Source organism: Acytostelium subglobosum, assembly GCF_000787575.1.
Source record: "Acytostelium subglobosum LB1 DNA, scaffold: scaffold5, whole genome shotgun sequence".
Classification (NCBI taxonomy): Eukaryota; Evosea; class Eumycetozoa; order Acytosteliales; family Acytosteliaceae; genus Acytostelium; species Acytostelium subglobosum.
Genome location: NW_012236527.1, coordinates 852,881 through 868,038, shown reverse-complemented (window position 1 = coordinate 868,038; position 15,158 = coordinate 852,881). Strand labels below are relative to the sequence as shown.

At 45.6% G+C, this 15,158-nt stretch overlaps 10 protein-coding genes across 10 annotated transcripts; 1 reads left to right on the top strand and 9 right to left on the bottom strand.

Moving 5' to 3' along the window:
* Positions 1–37: 37 nt before the first annotated feature.
* Positions 38–367, bottom strand: SAMD00019534_031200 (hypothetical protein; the record flags this gene model as incomplete). The annotated part of the gene is made up of 1 exon (XM_012901253.1): positions 38–367. The coding sequence occupies one exon, from the start codon at positions 365–367 to the stop codon at positions 38–40; it is 330 nt and encodes a 109-aa protein (XP_012756707.1).
* Positions 300–692, bottom strand: SAMD00019534_031190 (hypothetical protein; the record flags this gene model as incomplete). Its single annotated transcript, XM_012901252.1, has 1 exon — positions 300–692. One exon carries the CDS (start codon positions 690–692, stop codon positions 300–302), a length of 393 nt encoding a protein of 130 aa, XP_012756706.1.
* A 58-nt stretch (positions 693–750) lies between these two features.
* SAMD00019534_031180 (hypothetical protein) lies at positions 751–1,227 on the bottom strand (the record flags this gene model as incomplete). The annotated part of the gene is made up of 1 exon (XM_012901251.1): positions 751–1,227. The coding sequence occupies one exon, from the start codon at positions 1,225–1,227 to the stop codon at positions 751–753; it is 477 nt and encodes a 158-aa protein (XP_012756705.1).
* A 30-nt stretch (positions 1,228–1,257) lies between these two features.
* On the bottom strand, positions 1,258–1,764 carry SAMD00019534_031170 (hypothetical protein; the record flags this gene model as incomplete). Its single annotated transcript, XM_012901250.1, has 1 exon — positions 1,258–1,764. One exon carries the CDS (start codon positions 1,762–1,764, stop codon positions 1,258–1,260), a length of 507 nt encoding a protein of 168 aa, XP_012756704.1.
* A 1,051-nt stretch (positions 1,765–2,815) lies between these two features.
* SAMD00019534_031160 (hypothetical protein) lies at positions 2,816–3,772 on the top strand (the record flags this gene model as incomplete). Its single annotated transcript, XM_012901249.1, has 3 exons — positions 2,816–3,265; positions 3,345–3,624; positions 3,699–3,772. The coding sequence occupies 3 exons, from the start codon at positions 2,816–2,818 to the stop codon at positions 3,770–3,772; spliced, it is 804 nt and encodes a 267-aa protein (XP_012756703.1).
* Positions 3,773–3,978: 206 nt separating this feature from the next.
* SAMD00019534_031150 (hypothetical protein) lies at positions 3,979–4,401 on the bottom strand (the record flags this gene model as incomplete). The annotated part of the gene is made up of 1 exon (XM_012901248.1): positions 3,979–4,401. One exon carries the CDS (start codon positions 4,399–4,401, stop codon positions 3,979–3,981), a length of 423 nt encoding a protein of 140 aa, XP_012756702.1.
* Positions 4,402–4,451: 50 nt separating this feature from the next.
* On the bottom strand, positions 4,452–5,996 carry SAMD00019534_031140 (hypothetical protein; the record flags this gene model as incomplete). Its single annotated transcript, XM_012901247.1, has 1 exon — positions 4,452–5,996. One exon carries the CDS (start codon positions 5,994–5,996, stop codon positions 4,452–4,454), a length of 1,545 nt encoding a protein of 514 aa, XP_012756701.1.
* Positions 5,997–6,783: 787 nt separating this feature from the next.
* Positions 6,784–9,216, bottom strand: SAMD00019534_031130 (hypothetical protein; the record flags this gene model as incomplete). Its single annotated transcript, XM_012901246.1, has 1 exon — positions 6,784–9,216. One exon carries the CDS (start codon positions 9,214–9,216, stop codon positions 6,784–6,786), a length of 2,433 nt encoding a protein of 810 aa, XP_012756700.1.
* Positions 9,217–9,767: 551 nt separating this feature from the next.
* Positions 9,768–12,146, bottom strand: SAMD00019534_031120 (hypothetical protein; the record flags this gene model as incomplete). The annotated part of the gene is made up of 1 exon (XM_012901245.1): positions 9,768–12,146. One exon carries the CDS (start codon positions 12,144–12,146, stop codon positions 9,768–9,770), a length of 2,379 nt encoding a protein of 792 aa, XP_012756699.1.
* Positions 12,147–12,793: 647 nt separating this feature from the next.
* On the bottom strand, positions 12,794–14,785 carry SAMD00019534_031110 (hypothetical protein; the record flags this gene model as incomplete). The annotated part of the gene is made up of 1 exon (XM_012901244.1): positions 12,794–14,785. One exon carries the CDS (start codon positions 14,783–14,785, stop codon positions 12,794–12,796), a length of 1,992 nt encoding a protein of 663 aa, XP_012756698.1.
* Between the last annotated feature and the right edge of the window lie 373 nt (positions 14,786–15,158).

The following is a 15,158-nucleotide window of genomic DNA, read 5'->3' as shown; positions in this document are numbered from 1 at the left end:
CGAGGATGGGCATGCTCGGCAACACTCATGGCTGCGTTTAGGATAGATGGCGACCATTGAAGAGCTGCCAGTAGTGGACAGAGGCGACTGTGAGACCACTGGCATTGTACCTGTGCACGTCGGCAACATATTGGACACCAGCCTGGGTGACTGCAAAGGCATACTCGATGCCAGAGTACTGACCATCGCGGGCGCCAAGAGTGAATAGCATGTTGGAGCAGTCGCACACACTCAGGTCATAGCCATAGTCAGGGAGGTCGTGGATAACACAGGCTAATCCAATGACCATGTAGGCCTCGTCATCCATGCTGGAGGTGACCATCGGCTTGAGGAACACGGCGTCGATCACACGGTAGTGGAGCATCATTGACGTTGGTCAGATGCACACCAGAACGACGCATGTTATCCTCGTATCGCTTCTTGGCACGGACAAACTCATAGCTCATGCAGGTGGCCTCGTAGCACGACTTTACACAGTCGTCTCCGGCTGCATGCACCTCGGCAATACGCTGTCCCATTCCTGCGATCCACTTGCGGATGGCTGGCATCGTCCAGTCGCCACCATAGTCATAGAGGAACAGGTTGTCAACGTGGCACATTCCAGTTCCCAAGCTCTTGCCAAAGACGAATCGGTTGGAATGCAAACTGTTGGCCACGATCATTGGTGATGTGCTCAGTCCCTTGATATTCATGGCTTCACACAGCGCGTCCCACTGAGTGTTGTCAGAGATGACTGTCCTTGTACCTGGCCTACTCCTGCTGGAACACTGCGACCTCTGGGATGGGACTGGTATCCAAGTTCTCGATCGCCCCACTGACCAATACACGATTGGCAATACCATGGATGGGCCATGGTGTGACCTTGGGACCACGCTCACCAAGGTTAATCTCTTGATTGATATCGTCAAACTGGATGATGACCTTGCCATCATTGATCTTGACGATACCTTGGAGTGGAGCCTTGATCGAGTACTTGGTGAGGTCAGCTGATACAGTGACCTTGGCAATACCTTGAGTCAATGGATGAATGAACTCGTCCTGCCACACGAGTGTAACTTCCTTGGGCACGATGATCTTGATTGGATGACGATCAAACCTTCCAAATGTGTACTTCTTGGTCGCGTCACCCTTCCACCATCTGGCCAGGTCCTTCTCTCTCCACTCCTCCACTCCATTCTCATTGGCCTGCCACACCTCCAAGTATGCATTGCCCATGTTTGTTGCCATGTATGGTGCATGAGTGACGAATGTATACTCCTAGCAAACATATGGGAAGCAACCTCCAACCTCGGGCTCAACCATGAATGGCACCATCTGAGCTATGAGCTCATTCTCCTCCAGTTTGTAGGCCATCGAGCACATACGATCCTCCTCAGTGGTGAGGTTGTAGATGTTCTCACCAGCAGCCCAATGGAAAACACCTGGATCCTTTCGAGCACCACGTAGATCGGCCGGTGGAAGCGAGTCCAACCTGTCATTGAGGGCGATGTCGTCAGCGGCTTCCCATTTCTCACCGATGACACCTTCACGCGATGTCAATCGGGTGACATATCCAATTGGCTCGATGAATCCATGTCGTTTTGGAACCACTCCATCACCTTCCCAATCTTTGGTGTTTACAAATAGACTGTCCTTTTCACCTTGGTAGTCACTAAACGTGCTCTTGGAAACTGAATCCTCCACCACCAACAACTTCTCCTTGGCCATCAATATCTGATCCAGTTTCCTGTCACAGTCTTTGGCAATTTGTTGTGTTATCAACATTGTTTTTGAATTATATTTGAATATTATAAAATTAATAAATAAATAAATAAATAAATAAATAAATAAATAAATAAATAAATAAATAAAAAATTATGAATTGACTGGATAATTTTATAACTAATTTTATATATCACTGTCAATAAAGGTGTAAATTTGTAAATTGATGATGTTTTTCATGTCAGTCGTGAAATCATCATTTTACTCTTGGAGAACTTTATGAATCCCTACTCAAACCAACATAATCTACCCTTGCCCTTACCCTTACTACTCTACCCTACAACTACCATACCTCAACTACTCATTCACTCACTCATTGACTCACTCACTCACTCGCCCACACATTAATTCGGACCATGGACCACGGATGATAATTCATGTGTACTACTCTGACAGTAGTAGTAGTAGTACTCCTTAATTAGAAATTGTTATTAGGAACGCGGGATCACACCTTCACAAGACAAGGACAAATGGATTAATACATCACTTGTAGATCTACCCACAAACACTCGTTTTCATCCCACTGACCACAATCATGTGGCTAATGTATCATGATTTCGATTTAAACCTTGTAGTTGTTGTACACATATGCAATACAATACAATACGAATGAATGAGGGATACATGATAGGAATGAAGATCTATCTATCCTTCTATCTATCACAACATGTTGACCCAATTCATATAATGAGTCTGATAATCTAAAGTACTAGGACACACGGGGAGGGGTAGTAACGAGACAAATGTAATAATAAAGTGGTGGATGTTATAAAGATTATGTCTTCATAATGATATTATTGTTTAATTTATGAATTAATTGATTGATCCAGACGATAGAAAGTGGGAACTTTAAAAAATGGCGCCAATTTTCAAAATTTCAAATTATGATCCACTCCTTCAGCACAATCACTCAGTGATAAAGATAAAGCTACAGATAATAATAACAATAATAATGTCTATAATGATGGATGATGAAAATAGTATAAATAATGAAAGCATGAACACTGAATATACATCTACATCTACAAATTCATCGACAACAACAACGACAAACATGATTATGCAGGAAGAGGATGATGAGGAGCACGTGGAGGTGGATGAAATACCAAAGATGACACGAGAGAAGGAGTTCTTCTATTATCATCCAATGGCATTTGCGGATGATATACACGAGGCTGTACATGAGATCATCGCTGTAGATGGCGCAGACTATGTCGACCAGTGTCTGTTGACACACAGTGCATTCCAGGCAACGCATGTCGCCGAGCGTGTAGCCGAGGGCACCGATCAGATGTGGCATCTACTTGACGACTGCTTCGGCAAGAACCTCGACAAGTTTGAACAGTTCCTCATGACCAACGTCTTCAACATCCCCAACGACCTTGTGTTGCCAAGCGAGATGCCATCACTCAACTACCTCATGCCCGTTGACTCCCAATCACTCAAAGAGCAAGCTCACAAGCTCAACCAAGATCTGGAAGAGATGAGCACAAACTTCACCAAAGTATGTTCAATCACTCAATCACTGGAACTATTCCAATCACTCATACTCACTCATACGAACTCATTCCGATCAAACAAAGTTACAACAAGAGATGGCAGAGAAGAGAAGACTGAAACAGGACTTGGAGAATGAGATCAAGTTGGTGGAGTCGTGGGATGTGCCATTGAGTATATCAGAGTCGATGATAGAGAAGGACATAGTACCATTGATAAACAATATCAATCACAAGAGCAAGGAGATTGAGTATAGTTATAATCTGATGAAACAACGACTGGCCGATCACGACATCAAGTTGGACGTACCCGACAATAAACTCACCGATCACCAACTTTGTAACAATATCAATAATCTAACACTTGGTAAGTTATTCAATCAATCAATCATTCCATGAATATTTGGACTAACTTCCAATGCCATGTCCAATCACAAACAGAGGAATATATACGCGATAAACAATATATAGAGACAAAGACAAAGGAGTTGAACACAATCCAACAAGGCCTGTAAATAGAGAGTAAGATGAAGAAAGTGGACATGGTGATAAACAATAAACAACAAAGTTGTTGTTATTTGTGAAGGTACTTGCCATTGATTGGGACTACATCAATCAATTAATCAATCAATCTATTGGAATCTGATATTCATTAGTCTTTATTATCATTCATTTGTCCGCGACACACGCCTAACCATGCCATTCCATGCCATGCCTACTCTTAACGCTTCTGCTCCAACCATGGTCTGTCCTCATATCCATAGCCAGCAGTGTCATCGCCAACGAGACGATCATTGGTCACAAGGAGACCGCCAAGACAAGCATGCCACATGATGCCAGAGTCGCCCCACATAAACAATGCCATGTCCCAGAGGAACTCGACTCCTTCGTTGCGACAGTCGATGGAGACACAATCGATAATGTTGACGATGTTGTCCACCTCCACCAGGCCTTCAATGTCATCCAATGCCAGGCCATAGATGCGCTCATAGACACGCGCCACCATTCCACGGAGCAGTGTGTCGTAGACTGGGCCCAACTTGAGTGCACGCTCCTTCAGCTGCTGGTACTGGCTCTCACATGCCTGGTGGTTGTGTGGCTGCATGAAGTACTCATCCTCCTTGCGGTCAGTGATTGTGCCCATCAACGTGTCCTTCTTGACAAAGCGGCGAGGGTGGGCATGCTCGGCAACACTCATTGCAGCGTTGAGGATACGGTGACGACCATTGCAGAGCTGCCAAAAGTTGGTGGAGAGAAGTGTGATACCACTGACATTGTACCTGTGCACATCGGCAACATATTGGACACCCGCCAAAGTGATGGAGAAGGCGTACTCGATGCCCGAGTACTGTCCATCGCGGGCGCCAAGTGTGAAGAGAATGTTGGAGCAGTCGCAACACTCAGATCATAGCCATAGTCAGGAAGGTCGTGGATCACCGAGGCGAATCCAATTGCCAGGTAGGCCTCATCATCCATGCTTGAGTTGGTCGTCGCCTTGAGGCACACTGCGTCGAGGGCACGGTAATGGAGCGTCTGGGCCAGATCCTTCCATGCGCATCCGTTGATCAGATGCACACCTGAGCGACGCATGTTGTCCTCATATCGCTTCTTGGCACGCACATACTCATAGCTGATGCAGCAGGCTTCGAAGCACGTCTTGATACAGTCCTCCCCCGCGGCATGCACCTCAGCAATGCGCTGTCCCATTCCCAGGATCCACTTGCGGATGGCTGGCATCGTCCAATCGCCACCATAGTCATAGAGGAACAGGTTGTCAATGTGGCCCATTGCAGTTCCCATGCTCTTGCCCCAGAAGAATCGGCTGTATTGAATGCTGTTGGCCACGGGCATTGGTGATGTGCTCACACCCTTGAGCTTCATGGACTCACACAGTGCGTCCCAATGAGTGTTGCCGGTGATAATCGGGAAGCCACTGCCCTTGGACAAATTCTCCATCACCTTGTTGGCCTTTGGACGGTAGACCTGGGAGTAATCAATCTTGTAGACGATGAATGGACTGTTCTCAGTTACCATACCTGAACGAATGGGAGTGTACATCTCAACGACACGCTCAAAAGTCCAGATGGCCCATACTTTGGCTTGGACGACCTGCGCACAACTGTCCTTGTACTTTGCCAACTCCTGCTGGAACACTGCGACCTCTGGGATGGGACTGGTCTCCAAATTCTCAATGGCACCAGAAATCAAGACACGATTGGCAAGTGCATGGATGGGCCATGGTGTGACCTTGGGACCACGCTCTCCAAGGATGATCTCCTGATTGATATCTTCAAACTGGATGATGACCTTGCCATCGCTGATCCGGACAATACCTTGGAGTGGAGTCTTGATCGAGTACTTGGTGAGGTCAGCTGAGCCAGTGATCTTTGCAATACCTTGAGTCAATGGTTGGATAAACTCGTCCTGCCACACGTGAGTAGCATCCTTTGGCACAATGATCTTGATTGGATGACGATCAAACCTTCCAAATGTGTACTTCTTGGTCGGATCACCCTTCCACCACTTTGCAAGGTCCCTCTCTCTCCACTGCTCCACTCCATTCTCATTTGCCTGCCACACCTCCAAGTATGCATTGCCCTTGTTGGTGGCCATGTATGGTGCATGAGTGACGAATGTATTCTCCTGGCACACATATGGGAAGCATCCTCCAACCTCGGGCTCGGCAAAGAATTGAACGATCTGGCCAATCAGATCATTCTCATCCACTTTGTAGGCCATCGAACAAAAACGGTCCTCCTCAGTGGTGAGGTTGTAGATGTTCTCTCCTCCAACCCAGTGAATAACACCTGGATCCTTGCGAGCAACACGTAGTTCATCAGGGGGCGGGCAGTCCAGCTTGTCATTCAGGGCGATGTTGTCAGCGGCTTCCCATCTTTCACCGATTAAACCTTCACGCGAAGTCACTCTTGTGATGAATCCAATGGTTATTATTATTATTATTATTATTATTTATGTTTGGAAAATAATATTTTTTGGATTGATACTAGTAGTTGGAGTGATAATTAAATTATCAATTTGTAATTTTCCATCATTCACTTCCACATTCATATTATAATACTCATCTCATACATTCAAGAAGGAGGTCCTACTTTATTGGATCTTTACATCTGTGTCGACCTAAAATCTACAAACCAATTTATTACATGTTACACCACACCCTTAGGGAATGTAAATCTAGCAGCCTCATTCGTTTCGTAATCCCCCCCCTTTCATTCATTCAGTGTCAAAGTGTTGACATTATCCTAGATGACCATCAACGTGAAGATAAGACTAGAGAGTTACCTACACCATGATTTTGACTGTCTTCAAGTGAGATTAACTCATTATGTTGCCTTTTTTATTCAAATTCATAGAGAGATAGAGATCTCGACGCGTGTTTAATATCTTGGCAAAGAGATGTTCTTTCATTCATTCATACATTCAATCAAACAAACAATAGGATGTATTACAGTGCGTGTTATGTAAGGTTTTATCTTTATTCTTATTCAATATCCAACTTCAAAGCCTACTCTTGACGTTTCTGCTCCAACCATGGTCTGTCCTCATATCCATAGCCAGCAGTGTCATCACCAACGAGACGATCCTTGGTCACCAGGAGACTGCCAAGGAATGAGTGCCACATGATGCCAGAGTCGCCCCACATGAACATGGCCATGTCCCAGAGGAACTCGATTCCTTCGTTGCGACTATCAATGCAGACACAGTCGACAATGTTAACGATGTTGTCCACCTCCTCCAGGCTTTCAATGTTATCCAATGCCTTGCCATAGATGCGCTCATAGACACGTGCGACCATTCCACGGAGCAGTGTGTCAAAGGCACCGCCCAACTTGAGTGCACGCTTCTTCAGTTGCTGGTACTGGCTCTCGCATGACTGATGGTTGTGTGGCTGCATGAAGTACTCATCCTCCTTGCGGTCAAAGATCGTGCCGATCAGGGTGTCCTTCTTGACAAAGCGACGAGGATGGGCATGCTCGGCAACACTCATTGCAGCGTTGAGGATACGGTGACGACCATTGCAGAGCTGCCAGTAGTGTGTTGAGACCAGAGTGAGACCACTTGTATTGTACCTGTGCACGTCGGCAACATATGCGACACCGGCCAGAGTGACGGCGTAGGCGTACTCGATGCCAGAGTACTTTCCATCACGGGCGCCAAGAGTGAACAGCATGTTGGAGCAGTCGCACACACTCAGATCGTAGCCATAGTCTGTGAGGTCGTGCATCACTGTAGCGAATCCAATTGCCAGGTAGGCTTCATCATCCATGCTGGAGGTGATCGTCGACTTGAGGAACACGGCGTCGATCACACGGTAATGGAGCATCTGGGCCAGATCTTTCCATGCGCACACGTTGATCAGATGCACTCCAGAGCGACGCATGTTGTCCTCGTAACGCTTCTTGGCACGCACAAACTCATAGCTGAGACAGGTGGCTTCGATGCAAGACTTGAGACAGTCCTCTCCGGCGGCATGAACCTCTGCGATTCGTTGACCCATTCCTGCGATCCACTTGCGGATGGCTGGCATCGTCCAGTCGCCACCATAGTCATAGAGGAACAGGTTGTCAATGTGGCCCATTCCAGTTCCAAGGCACTTGCCATAGACGAATCTGTTGTACTGCATGCAGTTGGCCACGGGCATTGCTGACTTGCTGACACCCTTGAGCTTCATGGACTCACATAGTGCGTCCCATTGAGTGTTGCCAGAGATGACAGCAAAGCCACTGCCCTTTGACAGGTTCTCCACGATCTTGTTGGCCTTTGGACGATAGACCTTGGAGTAATCAATCTTGTAGACGATGAATGGACTGTTCTCGGTGACCACACCAGTGCGCAAAGCTGTGTACATCTCAACGACACGCTCCAATGTCCAGATTGCCCATACTTTGGCTTGGACGACCTGTGCACAAGTGTCCTTGTACTTGGCCAACTCCTGCTGGAACACTGCGACCTCTGGGATGGGACTGGTCTCCAAATTCTCAATGGCACCAGAAATCAAGACACGATTGGCAAGTGCATGGATGGGCCATGGTGTGACCTTTGGACCACGCTCACCAAGGATGATCTCTTGATTGATATCGTCAAACTGGATGAGGATCTTGCCATCGTTGATCTTGACGATACCTTGGAGCGGAGCCTTGATCGAGTACTTGGTGAGGTCAGCTGAGCCAGTGATCTTTGCAATACCTTGAGTCAATGGTTGGATGTAACTGTCCTGCCACGCCAAAGTAGCATCCTTGGGCACGATGATCTTGATTGGATGACGATCAAACCTTCCAAATGTGTACTTCTTGGTTGGGTCACCTTTCCACCACTTGGCAAGGTCCTTCTCTCTCCACTTCTCCACTCCATCCATGTTGCCCTGCCAGATCTCAAAGTAGGCATTGCCCATGTTGGTGGCCATGTACGGCGCATGAGTGACAAATGTATTCTCCAGGCACACATATGAGAAGCATCCTCCGACCTCGGGCTCAACCATGAACGGTACGATCTGGGCAATGAGCTCCTTCTCATTCAGTTTGTAGGCCATCGAGCACATACGATCCTCCTCCGTGGTGAGGTTGTAAATGTTCTCACCAGCAGCCCAATGGACAACACCTGGATCCTTTCGAGCACGTAGTTCAGCAGGTGGCAGCGAATCCAACTTGTCATTCAAGGAGATATTGTCAGCGGCTTCCCATTTCTCACCGATGACACCTTCACGCGATGTCACTCTGGTTACGAATCCAATTGGCTCGATGAATCCCTGGCGCTTTGGAACCACTCCATCACTTGACCAATCAGCGGAGTTGACAAATAGACTGTCCTTTTCACCATGGTAGTCATTGAAAGTATTCTTGGCAACTGAATCATCCTCCACCAACAACTTCTCCTTTGCCATCAAAATCTGATTCAGTTTCCTGTCACAGTCTTTGGCAATTTGTTCTGTTGTCAACATTTTTGTTTTAGTTTATGTTTGTATGTTTTGGAATATATAAAAATAATAATAATAATTATAAATATAATAATCTGAAGACTAATGTTTTATCTCATATCAGCTTCTCTCACTTATTAACATTATTTACTCGACTCAAAGTCCAAATATGATCTATATCCACCCAACCAAAATAGAAATATTTTAAGGACATTATAAGTATTTTTCTGAATTAGATAATAGATGGAATCGCTATCACCTGTGAGTGCGAGAAGATATACTCTTTGGGATGAGATGCAGCTTATTACATCACTTGCGGACACTACCCCCACTCCCCCCATTCACCCCATCCACTGACAATTGTCCAATAGACAATCGCGACGGACTGTTTCCCTCGACCCAGTTAATTAAACACACGCTCAAGATATTGTGATCAAACACGTCAGAATTTATGATAACCAATATTGGTGAGAGTTGACTAGAATAACTGTGTCGCCATCAGTTAGCAAACTCCCAAGTATGAAGTGTATGAATGAATAGTCAGTCGGTGCGGGTTTTGAATCACTTAATAATTATTATTTCTGCTGCTTCTCCCAATGTCTTTTCTCATATCCATAGCCAGCAGTGTCATCGCCAACAAGACGATCCTTGGTCACAAGGAGTCCGCCAAGACAAGCATGCCACATGATGCCAGAGTCACCCCACATAAATAATGCTATGTCCCAGAGGAACTCGATTCCTTCGTTTCGACTGTCGATGCAGACACAGTCGATAATGTTGACGATATTGTCCACCTCCTCCAATCCAACAATGTCATCCAGTGACTTGCCATAGATGCGTTCGTAGACTCGTGCGACCATTCCACGGAGAAGTGTGTCGTATGCGGGACCTAACTTAAGTGCACGCTCCTTCAGCTGCTGGTACTGGCTCTCACATGACTGATGGTTGTGTGGTTGGACAAAGTACTCCTCCTCCTTGCGGTCAGTGATCGTACTCATCATGGTGTCTTTCTTGACAAATCGGCGAGGGTGGGCATGCTCGGCAACACTCATTGCTGCATTGAGGATACGGTGACGACCATTACATATCTGCCAGTAGTGTGTTGAGACCAGAGTGAGACCACTTGTATTGTACCTGTGCACATCGGCAACGTACTCAACACCTGCTCGTGTGACGGCGTAGGCGTACTCGATGCCAGAGTACTGTCCATCTCGGGCGCCGAGAGTGAACATCATGTTGGAGCAGTCGCACACACTTAGGTCGTAGCCATAGTCGGGAAGGTCATGGATCACACAAGCAAAACCAATTGCCAGGTAGGCCTCATCATCCATGCTGGAAGTGGTCATCGGTTTGAGGAACACTGCATCGATCACACGATAGTGGAGCATCTGAGCCAGATCGCTCCACGCGCATGCATTGATCAGATGAACTCCAGAACGACGCATGTTGTCCTCGTATCGCTTCTTGGCACGGACAAATTCATAGCTGAAGCAAGTGATTTCGAAACATGACTTGATACAATCCTCTCCAGTGGCATGAACTTCAGCAATTCGTTTCGACAATCCTACGATCCACTTGCGAATGGATGGCATTGTCCAGTCGCCACCATAGTCATAGAGGAACATGTTATCGATGTGGCCCATTCCTGTTCCTAAACTCTTGCCAAAGACGAATCTGTTGTAATGTATGCTGTTGGCTACGGGCATTGGTGATGTGCTCAGTCCCTTGAGCTTCATGGACTCACATAGTGCGTCCCATTGACAGTTGCCAGAAATGATGGCAAATCCACTGCCCTTGGACAAGTTCTCCACGATACTGTTGGCCTTTGGACGGTAGACCTTGGAGTAATCAATCTTGTAGACACTGAATAGACTGCTCTTGGGGACCACACCAGTGCGCAGAGCAGTGTACATCTCAATGACGCGTTCCAAAGACCAGATTGCCCATACCTTGGCTTGAACTACCTGAGCGCAAGTGTCCTTATACTTTGCCAACTCCTGCTGGAAGACTGCGATCTCTGGGATGGGACTGGTCTCCAAGTTCTCAATCGCACCAGTGATCAAAACACGATTGGCAATACCATGTATGGGCCATGGTGTGACTTTTGAACAACGATCACCAAGGATGATCTCATGATTGATTTCTGCAAATTGGATAATGACTTTGCCATCGATGTTGATCTTGACGATACCTTGGAGTGGAGACCTGATCGAGTACTTTGAGAGATCAATTGAGAAAGTGATCTTGGCAATACCTTGAGTCAATGGTTTGATGTAGATGTCTTGCCAAGAGAGATTAGCTTCTTTGGAAACAATTATCTTGATGGGATGACGATCAAACCTTCCAAATGTGTACTTCTTGGTTGGGTCACCTTTCCACCACCTGGAAAGGTCCTTCTCTCTCCACTCTTCCACTCCATTCTCATTGGCCTGCCACACCTCCAAATATGCATTCCCCATGTTGGTGGCCATGTATGGTGCGTGAGTTACAAAAGTGTTCTCTGAGCATACATATGGGAAGCAACCTCCGACCTCGGGCTCGGCAAAGAAAGGAACTATCTGTCCAATTAGTTCGTTTGAATCATGGTTGTGAGCTATTGAGCACAAACGGTCATCCTCTGTGGTGAGGTTGTAGATGTTCTCTCCAGCAGCCCAATGGACAACACCTGGATCCTTTCGAGCACCACGTAGCTCAGAAGGTGGTAGAGAGTCCAACTTGTCATTTAGGGCTATGTTGTCAGCGGTTTCCCATCTCTCGCCGAGTATGCCTTCACGTGATGTCACTCTGGTGATGAATCCAATTGGCTCGATGAATCCCTGGCGCTTTGGAACAACTCCATCACTTGACCAATCTTTTGTGTTGACAAATAGACTGTCCTTCTGTCCATGATAGTCATTGAATGAATTCTTGGCAACTGAATCCTTCTCGACCAAAAACAGTTTCTCCTTTGCCATCAAAATCTTATTAAGTTCAGAGTCAATTTCTTCGGTGGCCAACATTTTTTAAAATATATAATAAATAATTATAATAAAAATATTTATAATAATAATAAAAATAATAATAATTTAGTTTGATTGTTTGTTTGATTTACTAAAATAACTTGATTGAATTGATTGCAATCTAGGTGGAATGTAAACTTATTACTATCTCTATACCGACTATTATTAAATAAATATTGGAATATATGTTCCAAGTGGACTATTCCACCATTCTCGCTCCCTCATTGATAGGTTAAAGATCACCTGCTCGAACAACCCCCTTTCGATTGCCCTTGAATTGGTCACCACCAACATTCTTTTGTGGTCCTTTGACATTATTCCCAGATAACCACCCATTGGCCACCGAAAATGGAGGTAGGTTGTGATCACCCCCTACAATATGAAACAGGTGGTAACTTCATTTGCACACCGTTTCGTCGTCCATACAATATGATACGATCATCAGAAGTATGGACGAGTTGACATATGTGATCGGAGGAGTGTTCTTATGATGAAGATGTTATCAAATACAAATCGCGACTGACTATTCATACCACTGTTGAACATAAGGAGTTGGAGTTTAATTATTGATCTCATCCTATGGGACCAAACCCAAGCATATATTACATTAAATTACAACCATTACCTCCTTTGTCATTCTTGTCATCATCCTCCTCTTCCTCATCTTCATCCTCCTCTTCCTCATCTTCCTCATCCTCATCCTCATCTTCATCCTCATCCTCATCCTCATCATCTTCATCCATGCCCTCTCCATAGATTGATGACTGGTCCGACTCGTCTGATTCGTGCTTGATGAGTGTTGACTCGATGTATGATCTTCTCTTGTCTGATACACGTGACAAAAGATACTTCTTGACATAATGACGGTCACTGTTATGAGTCAATTGCACAAGTTCCTCATACTCCTTGCTATTGACATCCATCTTATTGTCCACACTGAGTAGATAGCCCACCAACTCAACATTGTCATTGAGTATTGCCTCTGGCAGACATTTGGTGAGTTTGGGCATGTTTGGAAGTTGATGGAAATACTTGATCAGATCGATGTTGTTCTTGCGTGTTGCCTCCTCAATCATTTGAATTGACATTATCACCTTCTTGATTGGTGACTTTGAGTGATGGTATTTGAGTGCCATATCAACGAGCCGAGTGTCGCCAATCTTGCCAATGTCTTTCCACACATCAGTCTCCTTGAGCAGGTCAGGACGTTCTTTCATCAGCAACTCCAGCATCGCAAGGTTCCAATCGCAACGGGTCATTGCCAACTCGAGCATGCCATTTATGACGTACCTGTCGGGATAGTGATCCATCAGGAATTGCATCGTGTCCACCAAGCCATGTAGTGCTGCAAACTGAGAGATATAAAAGACATCTTGGTCGGTGATCAGCCTTGGGTTTGTGTTGCGCATGAGCTCCAGCTGTTGGTGGTCAGTTGCAATGAGGCGGACATTATTGAAAGAGAATATCCTATTGTCGCTGGACAATAGAAAGGCTAGCATCTCGTACGATCCGTCAAAGAGGTAGGTGCGTCGATGCTCTGGCAACTGGCTAGGGAGGAGCCCGATCAAATTGTTGTTGAGGTATTTGATCACAGACAATGTGTTGGATGAGACTCTGGAGGACATGAACGGGCACAACTCTGGATTGGCTAGGGTTGATGTCACAGCAAGAATGCAACGATGGCCAGGAGGATAATCTCGCAGGTGACACATGAGTAACATGGCTTGCAAGACAGTGCCATACATTACGATCTTGGATGTGAGGACTACAATGATCTCTTCTTGTTGAGCAGGGTGTAGTTTGTCCTTCAACAGGTGGTTCAAGAGAACAACGTCGCATGTCTTGACATAGTACTTGATGACCGAGTTGATGCCGCTCTTCATCATTTGGTTGCTTGATTTCACCAACATGAACACCTTGAGGTAGACCAATCTTGTGTCGTCATCCAGTGTATCGAGCACATGTTGGATGTCACACAACAGTGGCATATCTTTCTCATTCTTGATCAACAACAATGAGCTCTCCTTTGCACTCTTGAGTACATCTTTCGCCTTGTCCCATACAGATGGATCTCCAATCAGTTGATTGAATCTTATCAATCTCTCCAAGTGCGCAAGTTGCTCTGCTGGAGTTGCTTTATTGAGCAGGGTATATATGTAGGCTTCCGGAGCTTCGATCTTGGTCGCAGCACCGAGCAGCATATCAATCAATCCCTGGTTGCCAGTCATGATGACCTCGTAGACATTGTGCAAGGCTTGTCTCTTTAGAGCATTGACCAGTGATCGAGGGAAGTTGTTTGGATCCAGTACAAAGATGATGGTCTCGGGCTTTGATTGATACAGGTAGCCTGCAATATAGGCGGCCTTGCTGGTGACCTCTGACTCTGTGTATCTGCCAGAGTCGAGAAGATACTTGAGCACCATGAAGCTCTTGCTAACGATCGCCGTCTCCAAAGTCTCATTCTCTTTTAGTCTGAGCGGCACACCAACTCCAGTCTCCAAGCACCACTTGACAATCTCATGGTTATACGACCTGATCGCGGACATGAGTAGATCGGCTTCATCAAAGTAGTCCTTGTAGTGTTCGTACAGCATCAACAGAGTGGCAAGGTCTACTCCCTCTGTAGCACATATCAACTCTATCGACTGAGTCGTTACTTTGACATATTGATTATGTTTGATCCTGTAGCGTAGAAGACCCAAATGTCCATTGGCCACCAATACCTGAGCATCAGTCCATTGATAATACTTCAATCTATATTTCTTCCAACTCTTACGATCAATATGTATATATTGGTTGGCATCTATATCTTTCCTAATACGATCAAACTCCCAACGTTTATAAACATCTCTATTTGATGCTATTATCTTCTTCACCAATGTTCTATTTGTCAATACATTTCTAATTGAATCCATCGTTATTTGTTCTCTCTCTAATATATATATATATTTATTTAATTATCTCTCT